General features: G+C 41.9%; 1 protein-coding gene across 9 annotated transcripts in view; it reads right to left on the bottom strand.

Moving 5' to 3' along the window:
• NBEA (neurobeachin) overlaps positions 1 to 19,316 on the bottom strand; it is a 901,556-nt gene that overhangs the window by 296,269 nt on the left and 585,971 nt on the right. For all 9 annotated transcript variants that reach the window (XM_077484128.1, XM_077484132.1, XM_077484134.1 and 6 more), the window contains 2 exons: positions 17,891 to 17,999; positions 4,978 to 5,144 (listed from right to left, as the gene is read on the bottom strand). In XM_077484128.1, the coding sequence (XP_077340254.1) occupies positions 4,978 to 5,144; positions 17,891 to 17,999 (276 nt within the window). The remainder of the gene's footprint in view (positions 1 to 4,977; positions 5,145 to 17,890; positions 18,000 to 19,316) is intronic.

Here is a 19,316-nt window from a genome sequence, read left to right as displayed (position 1 = left end):
CAACATTTTGATGCACTATTAAAATGTGAGTAGCCTGATATTCTTTTTTTGTGGACCAAACTTAGTTGTGAGGTCACACTGCTTAAGGTGAGTGCAGTCACACGGGGGGGGGGAGGAGCACGTGTGCAAAGTCACCTTCTTATTGAACAGGATTTTTCTTCACAAGAGTCACTTTATGGAGTATTATTGCACATATGCACTTTAATATCCGAGGATTTGAAGATTACTGAGGAAATTGTTTTTTATTTCAATGGAAGGATTTTTTTCACTGTGAACTTGCTTGATTTACAAATTTTCGTTGCACCGTATATTACATTCATTTCTTTTTTTTGTATACTTAGTATTGATGTTATTCTAATAGTACTTTTTTTTATCATTAAGGCCATTATTGCACAGTGCTGCATTTTCATAGCTATTTTTATAATGACAGAGACACTGCCTGGTCAGCTGTGCCTCCACGCTTAGGCTCCATGCACACTGAAACTCAAAAAAGCTTTTTCCAGATGCCAGATTGCTGGCAGAAAACGCTGGTTGAAAAACGTGCTTTTAACAGTGTATCGTACTAGCGTTTATGAGCGTTTTTTAGCATTAATGGGCGTTTTTAATAAAAATACACAGAGGACACTCCAAAAATCCCACAATGCATTCCAAACTCCCACAATGCATTGAAAAAATAGAATGCTGAACGCTAATTAACGCGTGTTTATGAGCACGTCACTTTGAATGCAAATTTCTGGCGTTCAGAAAAAGCCCATAAACTCCACTGTTCATTAAAGATAAAAAAAACGTCCACAAAGACACATAGGCTAACATAGAGTGGAGTTTATGGGCTTTTAAAAAAAAAACACCGAAACTCCAATAAACTGCAGTTTATGAGCTCCGGTGTTCATGGAGCCTTAAATAAGTTAATTGGCTCCTGTCTAGATTGGCCCTAGTATGTGTACAGCTGTGGCCAAATGTTTTGAAAATGATGCTAATATAAATTTTTACAAAGTCTGCTGCTTCAGTGTTTTTAGATCTTTTTGTCAGATGATACTATGGTATACTGAAGTGTAATTACAAGCATTTCATAAGTGTCAAAAGCTATTATTGACAATTACTTGAAGTTTATGCAAAGTGTCTATATCTGCAGTGTTGACCCATCTTTTTAAAGACCTCTGCAATTTCCCCCGGCATGCTGTCAATCAACCTCTGGGTTACATCCTGACTGATGGCCGGAGTTTGTCAGTATATGTGCGGGATTTTGAGTTCACCCGCCTCTTGAGGATTGGCCACAAGTTCTCTGGGATTAAGGTCTGAGGAGTTCCTGGCTATGGACATAAAATTTCTGCTTTGTTCCCCACTTAGTTATCACTTTCGCCTTATGGCAAGGTGCTCCATCATGCTGGAAAAGGCATTGTTTGTCACCGATCTGTTCTTGGATGGTTGGGAGAAGTTGCTCTGGAAGGATGTTTTTGTACCATCCTTTATTCATGGTTGCGTCCTTAGGCAAAATTGTGAGTGAGCCCACTCCCTTGTCTGAGAAGCATCTCAGGATGCTTTACTGTTGGCGTAACACAAGACTGATGGTAGCGCTCACCTTTTCTTCTCTGGGCAAGGTTTATTCCAGAGGACCCAAACAATGTGAAAGGGGATTCCTCAGAGAAAATTTGTTTGCCCCAGTTCTCAGCAGTCCAATCCCTGTACCTTTTGCAGAATATCAGTCTGTCCCTGATGTTTTTCCTGGAGAGAAGTGGCTTCTTTGCTTCCCTTCTTGACACCAGGTCATCCTCTCACTGTGCATGTAGATGCCCTCACACCTGCCATTCCTGAGCAAGCTCTGCACTGGTGGTGCCCCAATCCTGTAGCTGAATCAACAACTGTAGGAGATGGTCCTGGTGCTTGCTGGACTTTCTTGGGCATCCTGAAGCCTTCTTCACAAATGCAGTGGAAATGTTTTTTATGGGATGAAGTTAATTTTCATGGTAAATAGGGACTTTGCAATTAAATGAAATTCATTTGGTCATGCTTCATAACATTCTAGAGTATATGCAAATTGCCATCATAAAAACTGAGGCAACAAGCTTTTGGTCACAACTGTATGTATGAATGTGAGTTACGGACCTTATATTGTAATCTCCTTGAGGGCAGGGACTGATGTGAATGTATAATATACAGTATCTCACAAAAGTAAGTACACCCCTAGCATTTTTGTAAATATTTTATTATATCTTTTCATGTGACAATACTGAAGAAATGACACTTTGCTACAATGTAAACTAGTGAGTGTACAGCTTGTATAACAATGCACATTTGCTGTCCTCTCAAAATAACTCAACACACAGCCATTGATGTCTAAACCGCTGGCAACAAAAGTGAGTACACCCCTAAGTGAAAATGTCCAAATTATGCCCAAAGTGTCAATATTTTGTGTGGCCACCATTATTTTTCCAGCACTGCCTTAATCGTCTTGGGCATGGAGTTCACCAGAGCTTTACAGGTTGCCACTGGAGTCCTCTTCCACTCCTCCATGACGACATCATGGAGCTGGTGGATGTTAGAGACCTTGTGCTCCTCCATCTTCCATTGCCCCACAGATGTTCAATAGGGTTTAGGTCTGGATAAATTCTTGCCCAGTCTATCACCTTTACCCTCAGCTTCTTTAGCAAGGCAGTGGTCATCTTGGAGGTGTGTTTGGGGTTATGTTGGAATACTGCCCTGCGTTCCAGTCTCCGAAGGGAGGGGATCATGCTCTGCTTCAGTATGTGACGGTACATGTTGGCATTCATGGTTCCCTCAATGAACTGTAGCTCCCCTGTGATGGCAGCACTCATGCAGCCCCAGACCATGACACTCCCACCACCATGCTTGACTGTAGGCAAGACACACTTGTCTTTGTACTCCTCAGCTGGTTGCCGCCACACAAGATTGACACCATCTGAACCACAAGACATTGTTCCAGTAATCCATGTCCTTAGTCTGCTTGTCTTTAGCAAACTGTTTGCGGGCTTTCTTGTTCATCATCTTTAGAAGAGGTTTCCTTCTGGGATGACAGTCATGCAGACCAATTTAATGCAGTGTGCAGCGTATGGTATGAGCACTGACAGGTTGACCCCCCACCCCTTCAACCTCTGCAGCAATGCTGACAGCACTCATATGTCTACTTCCCAAGGATAGCCTTTGGATATGACGCTGAGCACGCGCACTCAACTTCGTTGGGTGACCATGGCGAGGCCTGTTCTGAGTGGAACATGTCCTGTTAAACTGCTGTATGGTCTTGGCCACCGTGCTGCAGTTCAGTTTCAGGGTCTTGTCAATCTTCTTATAGCCTAGGCCATTTTATGTAGAACAACAATTCTTTTTTCCAAATACTCAGAGATCTTTGTCATGAGGTGCCAGGTTGAAATTCCAGTGACCAATATGAGAGAGAGAGAATGATAACACCAAATCTAACACACCTGCTCCCCATTCACAGCTGAGACCTTGTAACACTAACGAGTCACATGACACCGGGGAGGGAAAATGGCTAATTGGGCCCAATTTGGACATTTTCACTTAGGGGTGTACTCACTTTTGTTGCCAGCGGTTTAGACATTATTGGCTGTGGGTTGAGTTTTTTTTAGAGGGGATGGCACATCTACACTGTTATACAAGCTGTACACTCACTACTTTGCATTGTAGCAAAGTGTCATTTCTTCAGTGTGTAACAAGAAAAGATATAATAAAATATTTACAAAAATGTGAGAGGTGTACATACTTTTGTGAGATACTGTATATGTAAGGCGCTGTGTAAATTCATAGCGCAATATAAGTACCTGTAATAAACTATAAATAAAATGTATGATGTCAGTGGTTCATAAAATTCATCTAATTTAAACTGTCAGGTTGCATTTTTTTTCGGTTTTCTGATTTTCATATTATATAAGTTACATTCTATGGCCGGAAGGCTTTTACATGTTTAAAAATAAAAAAGGGGAGCTTAAAGGGTTAGTTCACCTTTTCAGAAAACAGAATGGATCGGTCATGCTCTGTGCTGACCAATCAGAATCATTCTGATCTGACCCCAGATGTGCTGCAGAGAGAAGCCAGAGAAGAGTGGAGATTTCAAATCTCCAAACTGCTGCACTGGCTGCGAGGGTGTGGGTATTGACAGCTCATCACCCATTGAGGTAAGTACAGAGGGGGAGGGGTGGGGGGGGTTAGGGTGGTTAGTGCACCTTTTAATTTTTTTTTTATCTAAAAAGGCGACCTTACACGTTAAATCTGGCTTTAATATTTCTACTTATAGAAGAAGTGCCAAAAGTAATAGTCATTGTTTTTGGTCCAGGTAACTGCACCTATACTTAAAGTATCCTTTCTTGTTACAGTCCTTTTGGCCGAAATCACCTGACTGACCCTGGGGAAACTGTGGACTGCTGGTTTATTTAGTGCTGAGTAAATATTGAAAGGAAAAGTGATCTTACAAAAAACCTTAATATTAACAGTTTATAGGAAGAGCAATGATTTTCTAAACATACAAGCCCATTTCATAATATTTTATGTATTTTGTGAGCTCCTTTCACATATGTGCTTAGTGTTCAATTTCCATAAATTGACCTTGCCAAATAAGCAACCTCCGGTGTTCACAATGCAGAAAGACATCCGCTTGGCACGGGCCTGTAAGCTGGAGATCACTGTAGTAGCGGTGCCTACTACAGTCATTTCTAGCTTCTAAAGGGATTCCACAGGCACATACATACTAACATTGGTCCAAGCTGGCCCAATGTACCTTTAAAAAACGCCACACCCAGAATTTGTCTTTAAGCTTCACTTCAATTTGCACTTAACTTCCACGTTATTAACCACCCCAGGTCCGGGGGCAGTAAAACAAGATTGATAAAATATCCACTGGGACCAACAGATGTTTACATTTTCAATTGTTCTTTAAATACATTAGGATCATATTTATATTGCGATGGTGATGGCAGAAATATATAGAAAGTTATTGTATTTACGCACCTCTGAGATATGGCTCCCCAAGCTCCATGCTTATTGGTCAGGATGTTGAGGATTTTTTGTTTTAGTTGATTGGCTGTCACATGATCCCTATGTTTGGCTGCACTGATGAGATGATCACACATCTTTTCTTCCTCTCTTCTGTCTGCAGCATACTGAGCACACTGTGACTAAAGGAATACAATACAATTTGTTAAAATTAACCTTATTTTTGTTGAAAGTTACTAAAAAAGTTAGCACTGTATACAAATACGTAAAATGACACAGAAGACACAGCAGCTCCCTTGCTGGATCTCATTTTGGTGAGAAATTTATAATAAAATTACCTAAATTTACATAAAATATACTTTAGCATATAAAAATACTTTTAAAAATAACTTTTATTCCCAGTTGACAGTTAAAAAAAAAATCCTAATTTTGAAAAAAAAAAAAAAATGGTAAAACGAGTGAATTCATTCTTCAAATGTATCTTTACTGGAAAGCAAATAAGCAATTAGCACAATAGCATGGCTCTGTAATGAGGCTAATATGTCATTCTTTAATTGGAGTGCAAGATTACATTATCATGCTTCACTTTGAATGATGGTTTCATGAATATTAACACTACACAAAAGTGGATGCAATGATTTGGAGAAATACTCAGATTTGAAAAAATGTCCCAGACTCTTTATATAAGGGCAGCACCTACACAGAGACCGTACTGCTGGAACTAAAGTAGGGTAGTTCACATTTTAAGGATGTATCATTTTAGTGTATTTTTAAACAAAAAAACAAAACAAACAAAAAACAAAAAAAAACACACCATTAACTTAACATTTTCCGGCAATGCTGAAAATATAACCATTGGCTTTTTTGGCAGGAGAAATAGAACATCACCGTGTACAGTTGTCCCCACCTCAATGTGTGTTGCCCACTAAGGCTTATGGCACGTACAAACAACCGGACTTTGCAGCAGACTAGGTCTGACGTTCTTCCCGACAGACTTTCAACGGAGTGCCGATGGACTTCCGAACAAACAGACTTGTTCATTTTGAACGTGATGACGTAAGACGGGACTAAAAATGGAAGTTCAATAGCCAGTAGCTTCCCTTGAGCCGTATTTGGTCTGTCGGACCAGCATGCAAACAAATGCTTTTCCCAATAGGAATTGAGTCCGTTGGGCAGATTTGAAACATGTTCTATTTCTAGGTCCGTCTTTTCTTTAAATGAAAAACAATCAGATTAGCCCACAAAGGATCGGAATGTCCGACGGACTGATTCTGTCGGACCTAGTCTGCCGGAAAGTCCGGTCGTGTGTACGCGGCATTATACTTATCTTAAGCTCCAAATTCAGAAATCTTTACTATGCAATCATGCTTGGTAACGCACAACCTTTCTTATTAAAATGGCTGTTTAGAACAGCGCATGCATGCAGTTTCCCCATTCATTCCAATGGGAATGCTGTACTCATTTCGGCCTTAAGCAGTTGCTCAGACTATGGTTTTCCTGCATTAATCATTTGGGGTGCAGGGCACATGCTTAATACAAACCAGCAATTTTTAGAGGAAAGGCTGTGCTATTCTAAGAGGGGGCACCCACAGTAAAGATCACTGCATTGAGACTGAAATTCAGTAGAAGACCTATTGGGTAGCACTCAGGGGTGTTGAGGCAACCTATTAAAGTACAAGTGCAAAAGTTAAATAGCCTTAGATACAAGATCCACTTCTTCAACAGTGGTCCACTCCTTCACGTAATATTCTAGCAATTTATCTATAGGATAAAAAAAACCTCATTCAAGTAAAAACCTATAATTACACTTAGAACCTTACTATGGAACCTAGGCAATGTCATTGTCCTTCTGTTGTGATCCTGTGAACACTGCAGATCCCAAAGATGCTGCTGCACTGTGCTGAGCATTTTCTCAGAAGATCTGGAATACTCATTGAGGTCACACATTCTTGTGTGGAAGCCAGGTGTAAAGTATGCTGTTAACTTTTCTCTATGCTTTTTTCTCTACAGGTACAATGCAAGGATTTTACAGAGACGGTAGGTGTGCAATTACTGAATAGGCTTTAAAACATTTAGCTGGACTTCTTCTTTAGGTGATTTTTTTTTTTTTTAAATACATCCGTTGCATTGTTTTTATTTAATGAAAAAATAGTTTGAATCATTCATGTTTTACAACAGTTTTTTATATTCCATCATAAATAACATGCCTTGAACAATATCATAGAAGAATTATTTGAGATAAAAGATTTTAGAACAGCAAAATCGGGATACACAAAATCCAAGTATAGGTATGTAATACCCTAATATTTTAGGGCATTTTTGGAAACAAATCATATCTTCTTCTGCAGCTCAAATAATATCACATTTAAAACATATAAAGAAAACATACATTAATGTGGATGTAAACCCGACTCATGAAATTTGAGCTGGGCACATATAACTGCAGTGTTTTCTTATCTCTCTTCAAAAGCCTAAGTCCCGTGGTTTTCTCCTGCTCCGTTCATCTGTTATCAGCATGATAACTTCTGACAAGTTCTCCAACAACTGTGATAAACCAGCCTGTCAGGGTGGGTGCTATAAATAGATTAGCAAAGAGGTGGTCTTTTCACAGCACAGCTCTGCAAGTCTCTGCCTATGTGGGGGGGGGGGGGGGGGTGTGCCTTTCCTCCAATCAGCTGTCTCACAGTGTATGGCAAGAATCCACACCCACAGGTAAATCAGGAAGAGAAATTTCAAACAGGACGTGCACATTCTAAACAGTATATAAAGCTGAAGAGAGCAGATATACATATAAAACTTATGTAGGAGGATTTGTTTCATCTCTGTGTATCATCTGAGGCTGTTCACTTCACTGGGTACATGTGAGGGTTTAAGTCATATAAAGCTATCCTCAAAAAGATTAAAAAACATATTGAAAACTTTTGTTTAATATGTGTGACTGCACTGAAGTTCAAAAATTATACATACATCAAGAATGTACTAAAAATATATATTAAAAACTAAATATTATGAATTACGGATATTGAAGAAGCATGTTGCGTGTTTGATATGAAGTTTTTTGCACATATGTAACTATTATTGCAAAAAAAAAATTGTTTTATTATGTTTGCACTTTAAACATTGTTGATTTATTTATAATTTCAAACAGTCAAGCATATTAAGTGGTAGTTTCAACAATTTTAGTGACCGCAGCCACATTTTATGAAGAGTGGTGGTTTTCAAAATATATATATTTTTGTTTTTTACATGGCATTGACTTTACTTTGTATAACATTCTTGAAAACTTTACTGAGGTTTTAACTTATCACAAACACAATATAGGTGCGTGAGCAGCAGTGCATGGCGGTTTTTCACATACGCATACCTAGAACACTTTTTTATTATTATTGTACAGGACTTATATAGCGCCAACAGTTTACGTAACACTTTAAAAAATGTCACTATGAATCCCAATGTTACATCCAACAAAATATTCTGCAATATGTTTGTTCCTAGCAAACATCTGGATAAAAATTTCAGTTAACGTCTACAAATTCAATACATCATCTTTAAAAATTGCACAGGTCAGTTCTCCCCCCCAAAAGTGCAAACTACAGCTGACCGAAACACTAGGTGCAAAAACATAAATAAACAAAAAACCCAATATCAGCTCTTTAATGAAAAAAACTCACAATCTAATGTCTCTCTATCTGATCTTTTCTATTAAGTCAATGAGCACAAGGACTAGTACATCAAACTGCAGGCTTAAGAGAACTGTCTGGAAGAGATAAGAAGCTCATCAAGTCTCAGGATGGCTTGTGCTCTGCAGCTGGAGGGCACCTTTATAGAACTCTGACACAGTTCTATATTTAATTTTGTCTATTCAATCCAATCTACTTCATGTCAACCTCAGTCACAATGCTCAAGCTACACACAGAGGGACACACACGATCCACAGTTATTAAGTGTACACTCCAGTGAAAACTGAAAATGAATCCTCGAAATGCAAATACAGAACATAGCCGACCTGTTCAGGGAGTCACTATTTCATTGAGGAATGACTATAGATCATCCGTTCTCTCTAATGTCTCATACTATAGGTAATATAGTGATCTGCAAACCCTTTTATTTACTTTTTGTATTGACGAATTAATATTATGTTTTATTATTTCTTCTCTTGTTCAGGGCAAACAGAGAAAACCCTCAGATAAAGTGGTAAAGAAAGGACAGTAGACTAAAGGCAGTATTAAACACCAAAGCAAACATTTTTTACATTAAATTTTTACCAATTCTTAAATGTAATGGCTGTATTGGTTTCCTTTTTAAGGCTCTCTTTCTTCTATTTTAATGGTGATCCTGCCTGCAAGTCTATTTTTCAACAGCACAAGCACCCCAGCAGAGTGTATCAGTTTATATGGATGAGAAAAAAACACTGGCAGGGGTGATTAAGATGATTAAGATCATCTTATTTGTTCATGTAAAATCTTTATCTCAAAACTAAAAAAAAAAAAACAGTTTGCTGTAACTGCTTCTAAAGTGTGAGCCAGAGTTTGGCTTCAAATTGGTAGTGTATCTAAATCTGCTAATACAGTTAACACTACTCGACGACCACCCCCCCCCCCCCACCTCCCCCAGACTAATAATGCAGTTGTCTGTCGGGTGGTGTGTTACTGGCCAGATCACCAGGCAAAGACAGGAAAAAGCCAACCACATCTGATTGGTAAGCTGCAATATAATACATTTTGTTTTTGTGTTTAATGCCACTTGACGGTCTCTCTTTGTGAAAACATACTTACTTGTTGGCCTGTATTATTCAAGTGAATGTCTTTGACATACAGTGCCTTGGAAAAGTATTCACACCACTTGAAATTTTCCACATTTTGTCATGCTACAATCAAAAACGTAAATTTATTTTATTGGGATTTTATGTGATAGACCAACACAAAGCGACACATAATTGTGAAGTAAAAGGAAGCGCATAAATGGTTTTTCACACTTTTTTTACAAATAAATATCTGAGAAGTGTAGGGTGCATTTGTATTCAGTCCCTTTTACTGAGATACCCCTTGCTTTGAGAAGTTATCTAATAAGTAGAGTCCACCTGTGTAATTTAATCTCAGTATACATACAGCTATTCTGTGAAGACTTCAGAGGTTTATTGGAGAACCTTAGTGAACAAACAGCATCATGAAGGCCAAGGAACACACCAGACAGGTCAGGGATAAAGTCATTGAGAAGTTTAAAGCAGGGTTAGGTTATAAAAAAATATCCCAAGCTTTGAACATCTCACGGAGTACTGTTCTAAACCATCATCCAAAACTGGATAGAGCATGGTACAACTGCAAACCTACCAAGACATGGCCGTCCACCAAAACTGACAGGCCAGGCAAGGACAGCATTAATCAGAAAGGTAGCCAAGAGGCTCAGGTGGGAGAATCTGTCACCAGGACAACCATTAGTCGCACACTCCACAAATCTGGCCTTTATTGAAGAGTGGCAAGAAGAAAGCCATTGTTGAAAGAAAGCCATAAGAAGTCAAATTTGTGAGAAGCCATGTAGTGGACACAGCAAACATGTGGAAGAAGGTGCTCTGGTCAGAGGAGACCAAAATTGAACTTTTTGGGCTAAAAGCAAAACTTTGTGTGTCGGAAAACTAATGCCGCGTACACACGATCAAACAATCGGGTGGAAAAGTCCGGCAAACTCAAGTCCGCCGGACAATCCCCCCGTGTGTAGCCTCCGGCGGACTTTTTTTTACCCGAAAGTACAGCGGACTTAGAAGGTATTTTTGCACTCCAATCTTCCCGCCGGACTCGCATTTCGGCGGACAATCCGGCCATTGGTATGCCAGTCCGCCGTACTTTTAAAATGAACAGACTTTTCCAGCGCAGAGAAAAGTCCGCTCATTTTGAGCGCGTCTCCAGGTAGACGGAGCCAGCGAAGGAGGCATCGCTGGCACCGTCACCTGGTATGGACTTAAAGGGGAACCCCAACACCCCAATGTACCCCTACCCATTCACCTGTAAAATGCTCCGGGGGTCTTCTGTCTTCGGGGGTCTTCTCGCCGGACTCCTCCGCTATCTTCTTCTAGCTCTTTTGCTAGAGGAGGAGCCCGGCTTTCTTCCTCACCGCCGCCCTCTTCTTCCGACTTCGGGGGTCTTGTCCCCCTCTTCGGTCTTCTGTCGCTAGCAAAAGAGCTAGAAGAAGATAGCGGAAGAGTCTGGCGAGAAGACCCCCGAAGACGGAAGACCCCCGGAGCTGTGCAATAAACTATTTTAACCCTTGTGTGTTGTGTTTTTTTAAACTTTTTTTTACAGGTGAATGGGTAGGGGTACATTGTACCCCATACTCATTCACATAGGGTGGGGAGCCGGTATCCGGGGCCCCCTTATTAAAGGGGGCTCCCGGATTCCAATAAGCCCCCCGCCCGCAGACCCCGACAACCAACGGCCAGGGTTGTCGGGAAGAGGCCCTTGTCCTCATCAACATGGGGACAAGGTGCTTTGGGGTGGGGGGGCAGCGCGGCCCCTCCTTCTCCAAGGCACCCTCCCATGTTGAGGGCTTATGGCCTGGTACGGCTCAGGAGGGGGGCCGCTCGCTCACCCCCCCTTTCCTGGTCGTCCGGGTAGCGTGCTTGGACAAGGACTGATGTGGACCTGTGGGGGACCCCCACGCCAATTTTTTCGGCGTTGGGGTTCCCCTTTAAGTCCATACCAGGTGGCGGGGCCAGCGACGTCTCCTTTGCGGGCCCTGCCTACCTGGAGACGCGCTCAAAATGAGACTTTCCTCCGCGTGTGTGGGCGAGTCCGCTCATTTCAAAAGTACGGCGGATAGTCCAGCGGACTTAGTACGCCGTATTAGTCCGCTGAAAAAGTGCCGTGTGTGGGCAAGTAGCCCGTTCGGAAAGTCCGGCGGACAGTCCTGCGGAAAGTCCGCCGGATAGTCCGCTACGTGTGTACGCGGTATAACACTGCACATCACCCTGAACACTCCATCCTCACCATTAAACATGGTGGTGGTAGCATCATGTTGTGGGGATTCTTTTCTTCAGCAGTGACAGGGAAGTTGGTCAGAGTTGATGGGAAGATGGATGGAGCCAAATACAGGGCAATCTTAGAAGAAAACCTCTTAGGCGGCGTACACACGGGCGGACTGTCTGCCCAAACTAAGTTCGTCAGACAGTCCGCTCAAACTTTTGAATGAACGAACTTGCCCACACACGGCACTTTTTGAGCGGACTAATACGGCAGACTAAGTTCGTCGTACTAAGTCCGCGCAACTTTTGAAATGAACGGACTCGCCCACACACGCGGAGGAAAGTCCGCTCATTTCGAGCGCGTGTCAAGGTAGGTGGGGCCCGCGACGGAGACGTCGCGGGCCCCGCCGCCTGGAATGGACTTAAAGGGGAACCCCAACGCCGAAAAAAACCGGCGTGGGGTCCCCCCAAAGTCCACAACAGACCCTTGTCCGAGCACGCTACCCGGCCGACCAGGAAAGGGGGGCGAGCGAGCACCCCCCCCTCCTGAGCCGTACCAGGCCGCGTGCCCTCAACATGGGGGGTGCCTTGGGGAAGGGGGGGCCGCGCGGCCCCCCCACCCCAAAGCACCTTGTCCCCATGTTGATGAGGACAAGGGCCTCTTCCCGACAACCCTGGCCGTTGGTTGTCGGGGTCTGCGGGCGGGGGGCTTATCGGAATCCGGGAGCCCCCTTTAATAAGGGGGCCCCCGGATACCGACCCCCCAACCTATGTGAATGAGTATGGGGTACAATGTACCCCTACCCATTCACCTGTGAAAAAAAGTACAAAAAAAAAACACAACACAGGGTTAAAATATTTTATTGCACAGCTCCGGGGGTCTTCCGTCTTCGGGGGTCTTCTCGCCGGACTCCTCCGCTATCTTCTTGTAGCTCTTTTGCTAGCGGAGGAGTCCGGCTTTCTTCCTCCCCGCCGCCGGCCTCTTCTCCCGACTTCGGGGGTCTTGTCCCCCTCTTCGGTTCTTCTGCCGGGCCACCGCGCCTTCTTATAGCTCTTTTAGAGGCGGTGGCCCGGTCTTCTGTCGCCGCCGGCGCCGTCTTCCGTTCTTCTTCTTCTTCTTCTTCTTCTCCAGGAGATGTTGACACGAAGCTCTCTCCGGCCGGAATGCCAGAGCCGCGCTGCGCGGCCACTTATATAGTGACAATGGGGCGGTGTCACATGGTATATGTCACATGGGTTGGTCACATGGGTTGATGTCACATGGGGACTATGACATCGTAAGGGGGCGGGGTCACCATGTGACCAACCCATGTGACATATACCATGTGACACCGCCCCATTGTCACTATATAAGTGGCAGCGCAGCGCGGCTCTGGCATTCCGGCCGGAGAGAGCGTCGTGTCAACATCTCCTGGAGAAGAAGAAGAATGGAAGGCGGCGACGGCGGCAGCGACAGCGGCGACAGAAGACCGGGCCACCGCCTCTAAAAGAGCTATAAGAAGGCGCGGTGGCCCGGCAGAAGAACCGAAGAGGGGGACAAGACCCCCGAAGTCGGGAGAAGAGGCCGGCGGCGGGGAGGAAGAAAGCCGGACTCCTCCGCTAGCAAAAGAGCTACAAGAAGATAGCGGAGGAGTACGGCGAGAAGACCCCCGAAGACGGAAGACCCCCGGAGCTGTGCAATAAAATATTTTATCTCGTGTGTTGTGTTTTTTTTTTTGTACTTTTTTTCACAGGTGAATGGGTAGGGGTACATTGTACCCCATACTCATTCACATAGGGTGGGGGGCCGGTATCCGGGGGCCCCCTTATTAAAGGGGGCTCCCGGATTCCGATAAGGCCCCCGCCCGCAGACCCCGACAACCAACAGCCAGGGTTGTCGGGAAGAGGCCCTTGTCCTCATCAACATGGGGACAAGGTGCTTTGGGGTGGGGGGCCGCACGGCCCCCCCTTCCCCAAGGCACCCCCCATGTTGAGGGCACGCGGCCTGGTACGGCTCAGGAGGGGGGCGCGCTCGCTCGCCCCCCTTTCCTGGCCGGGCGGGTAGCGTGCTCGGACAAGGGTCTGTTGTGGATTTTGGGGGGACCCCCACGCCGATTTTTTTCGGCGTTGGGGTTCCCCTTTAAGTCCATACCAGGCGGCGGGGCCCGCGGCATCTCCTTCGCGGGCCCCGCCTACCTGGAGACGCGCTCAAAATGAGCAGACTTTTCTCCGGGCGGGAACAGTTTGCTCATTTCGAAAGTACAGCGGACTGGCACACACACGGGCGGACTGTCCGCTCAAACCAAGTTTCAGCGGACAGTTTTACGGAAATTCCGTAAGACTTTGTTCGTCAGACAGTCCGCTGAAACTGTCCGCTGAAGCCCACACACGAGCGGACTGTCCGCTGAAACACTGTTCAGAGGACAAAGTTGGGCGAACAGTCCGCCCGTGTGTACGCGGCCTTAGAGTCTGCAAAAGACTTGAGACTGGGGTGGAGGTTCACCTTCCAGTGGGACAACAACCCTAAACATACAGCCAGAACTACAATGGAATGGTTTAGATCAAAGCATATTCATGTGTTAGAATGGCCCAGTCAAAGTCCAGACCTAAATCCAATTGAGAATCTGTGACAAGACTTTTCAGACACAATCCTCAGAGCTTGAGCTATTTGGAAAGTATTTACTCTGGGAGGGGGGGGGGGGCTGAATACAAATGCACCCCACAGTTTTTAGATATTTGTAAAAAATGTTGTAATTTTTCCACTTCACATTTATGTGCCACTTTGTGTTGGTCGATCACATAAAAGCCCAATAAAATACATTTATGTTTTTGGTTGTAACATAAATATGGAAAATGTCAAGGGGTATGAATACTTTTTCAAGGCACTGTAAATATGTGATTGACACAGCTAACCTGAAAGTCTGTTCAGTTGAGGCCTGTGCTTTTCAAATTCAGTAAACAAAACCTGGTATTATAAAAATTGTCCTTTACATGCTCTCACAGATTCCAACTTGTGGAACCCTTTCTTGGTTAGACATGTTTTTAGCAAAAGTAAGGACTTTTAACGTCACACATCTAATAAAAAGAATGCAAGCATAAAAAGGAATCATTGTAAAGACCATCATGTCATGTGATTGAAATAGCTTTAAGGGCCTTAGATTTTGCTAATGAGAAGAGAAGAGGCCATAACTGTTTTTTAAAAAGGTGCATGGTCCAGAAACCAACATCTACAGTATATGCTTTTTTTCACTACTTAGTGAGTCATTGACCATGAATAGTATGTAGTCAGTGATGTCAGATTCCCAATCTCTCCTACTTATTTGCAGGTTTGTGACTTGCCAAATGTTTGAACAAGTATAAAGAGAACAGTCCCAGAGCTTGCACTTTTTAAAACAAGGCCTTCAAATTTCTATATTCACAGCTTGCGTGTGAAGAGTAGGCATGCAGTAGTAATTTTCTCAAACAGTACTGTATCTTAATCCTAGGTCTATAGCACTCTACAGAAAGCTAAAACTGTCCCAAAAGATAAAAGAACATTTTGAGTTTGTCCCTTTGGGAATTTTCATTTGGAAAGTTTGAATCAGATGTTGAAAATTGTGTATACAAAAATCAAACGATTGCTCCTCGTACAGAATTTTTCTTCCCATTTTCTTACAGTGTGTACCTAGCTTTATCCAGAACGGCACCATAAGAAAGATACCTGCAGAATAATGTTTTCCAAATCTTGAGAGTTTCTCTTTTCCCATTCCTTAGATTCCCTTTTTCCCATTATGATATGAAAATCTTTGTCTGAAGGGCCCTTGCCTATCAGCTCAAACCTCTAGATCCACCTTCCACTGAAAGGATGACATTTTAACTTCTCATGATTCATTGACCACAGACCAGATGGTTTACCAGCACTTACGAACTGCTGGTTGCCAGAATAAAAATGGTCCTTTCAATCTTTCAATGAAGATGCTACCCTCACCACAATCTTTGAAGACGTGAAAGAGTGATGTAAGGTGAAAAAGGTATGCTCAAACTAAAGATGCCAGATGCTCCCCTGAACACAAATAGCAATGGAAAGCAATAACTAGCAATTTACAAAGACAATGGTGTATAATTAGTAGTCCTGAGAACTGATCTTCCCCCAGTAACACATTTTTCAAAAATATATTCAGGCTTACCTAAATGGACTTCAAATGTGCAACAATTTCCAATCAATCATGTACTTGCAGAACTTGCACAATGCCATCTACAAAAAAAATTACCTCCTCTCGCACTGAAGGCTATTCCACTATGTCATCACATTGCATACCAAGCCAGCAGAAATTCAGCGGGTATTCCTGTGGCATGCTTCCAGCCTATGAAATGCAATCCCCAAGGCTGGCATTTAAGAAAAGGACCAGTGGAGGAACAGAGGCAGCTCCAGCCATCCCAGAGAGCCACCTAACCTATCTATGTTTAATCGTTAGAGAGCAAGACAAAACTAGTAAACCAAAGTGGGAACTATGAGCCAGTTCTTCTATTAAAAGTGTGTAGAAGCAAGTTCTCTTTTGGAAATGTCACGGATAAAAATAAATAACTATCTGCTATCATTTGGAGCTGAGAAAATGATACAGTGAAGTACAGTTGCAATAAGACAAAGTAAAGAAAAAAAGGTAATGCTTTCTGACCACATTGCTTTTCTCAGTAAAAACTCATCACACTTTAGCAATCAGCATTGTCCGAAAACCATAGTGGAATTAGAGCTGCAGGAAATGTTGTAGAAAAGCATATAGTCTAAAAGGCTTCTATCCACAACTGTAATAGTAGTCCAATCCACGAGAAGCTTCAAGTTGTTCCCTGCTGGCATATTAGCAATTTCCTTAAAGTGTTACTAAAACCAGAACAATCAGCTTGTCAATGCAGAAAAGCATGCTCGTTATGCTCACTGTGGAACCTAAGGGGTTAGTCATGTGCATGGTGTAGAAAGGCTGTTTTATTCTGTCTTCTCTGATCCTCTCCTTTTTCAACAGTTCCAAATTCATCTGCTGATAGTACAGAGGCTTGGGGGCACTCTGCACATGCTCAGTTTGTGTGTTCTTGCTAGAGAGGTTTTGTTTTTTATTTTTTTAAAGGGTGCATGTGATCGGTACAGGGCCAATCAGCACAGTCCAGACAGAGGGTCAGGAGTCATGCAGCCCCATAGGACAGTCAGAGGGGAATGAAAACTCCTAGAAGCTTTAACCAGTGCTCAGCCAGACACTGATAGAAGTCACAAGATATATACTGCTGATGAGAAAAGGTATTTAGCAGTTTATATTTATTAAAATAATTGCTATGTTCTGTGTACTGTGGGAGACCAGACATAGTGAATGCAGGGTTCTGGTAAGTAACACTAACACATTTCTTATATGCAATATCAGAGCATATACTGAGCAACAAAATAAATCAGTCTAGTATAACATTTGAAAACACGCTCCAATCTAAATAATTCCTATATACATCAACATTTTTACAGAGCAACTTCCGCATCTCCATAAAAAATATATACCATAAACGTCCAACAGTGGTAACACTACTCATTATAAATAAACTAATTTAAAAGTAAATCTAAGTAACATTTGTTCAAACTTCTATTATTCCTAAAACAAACCTCCAATGGTCAATCTGGAAAAGGTAAGCTGCTCTGACAATGCCAAGAAGATTTAAGGAGGCTGTAAAGTGTTTTATAATAAATCTGTTGGGTTCTGCATTATAACAGCACAGTATAACCAGTCCTTTTTATAGAAGGGATTGCTCCAAGCTGCAAATAAGTTCATATATTTCAGACAAGGAAGTAAATAATAAACTAGTTCCTTGTGTTTGACATTAACCAAACCTTTTTAAAATGGCCTGAGATGAATTAAATGCATGTTCTTCTAGCTAAAATACGAATAAAAAAAGAAAAAAGGCCCCTGTATATGAAGTTACAAGGGACGCGATGACGGATTGAAAACAGAAAGTCAGGACTTCATCAACAAAGCTGCTTACCTCAAACTCAGCATGTTTGTGTACATCCTCTGCTCGCTGTCTGTTCAAGATGAACTCTGCTTCATTAGCAACCCGTACTATGTGATCCTTCATGGCATGGCACAACAGTCTTTAAGAAAACATAAGAGAGTTATATAACAGCTTATAAAATCCAATGTGTTTGAAATATAAAAGTGTCTTTCTTTTGCCCAAATTTGGTGCAATTTTAACCTGTAAATATCTTTTCTACACATGGCTGAATTTCTATACTATAAAAATTAATTTGTTGACACTCTACCTCACCTAAAATGGTTGATTTCAGATGCATAACAAACATAATATATACAGTATATACAATCGGCTGTATAAAAATTTTAACTGTTCAAATGGTAGAGTGTACTAGTCTACAAAGATTCATTGTACAAAGAACAAAACATCGAAGGAATTCGAGCACATTCAAATAAAATACATTTTTTTTGTCAATAATTTTCTGCAAAATGCAACTTTTAAAGACTTAATTTTCTCATTAAAGATTTTTAAGTCAACTATATTTTATTCTCTGCTTATAATGAATCAGAGTACTTCTGCTTGCTAGTATTTTAATACTCCATTAAAAAAAAAAAAAAAGAAAAAAGAAAAAGCTAATTGGATCAAAGGAGATTAATTTCAGCAGTCTGATATTCCCACACTCCATTTGCTTTCAATGAGTTAGATTTGTAAATGCTTGGAACACCTTTTGTCTGTAAAATCAGGCCTTGAATTTGGAATCCAATGATCATATTACAGACATTATATGCAATTTTACATCTCATTAACCTTGCTTTGTTTTAATTATAGCGATCCTTTTGTTGTAATATTTGGAACTACCTACTTTATAATTTCAGGCTGTCCTTGGGAACACTTTAATTTAACCACCCATTTATCAACTGTTTATGTCCCGTTAATTGTTGACAACTGCACAATTACATACCCCCGCTATGATTGATGAACTGCATTCACAGGAGCAGTATCCAAGTAGAATAAATATTTATAGCAATTTATGCTCTTCAGATTCCTATCACAATTACCAGAAGGCTTTTGTGGATCATACTAGTGAGCATGCCTTTAGGCCTTACACTTCAAAATGCTCTCACTCTCTAATTCCACTGTTTATTTGTGCCATCAAATAGAAGACAAAGTGTTGGTCACAGTGGGGCTGCTTTAGAGAAACTAGAGGAAACCTCAGCCTGTCAGATTTTGACTTTTACTTCTAGCATGTTTTAGAGGAATGACAAGTCATCCCTCTTTCTTAACTTTCTGAGAAAAAAATAATGACTATATTACATGCTTCGTTCAGGTACAGTGTCCTCGCCAATTCTGAAAAAATACACATAGAATACTTCTGCCTTGTTTTACGTATTACTTTTTTTTAGATCCTCAGATTAAAATAAACAAAAAAAGGTGACTT

Source organism: Lithobates pipiens, unplaced genomic scaffold (assembly GCF_037356315.1).
Source record: "Lithobates pipiens isolate NorthernLeopardFrog02 unplaced genomic scaffold, aLitPip1_a1.2 Scaffold_16, whole genome shotgun sequence".
In the NCBI taxonomy this organism is placed as follows: domain Eukaryota; kingdom Metazoa; phylum Chordata; class Amphibia; order Anura; family Ranidae; genus Lithobates; species Lithobates pipiens.
Note: the sequence above shows the minus strand (reverse complement) of the source record. Positions and strands in the feature narration are given on the sequence as shown.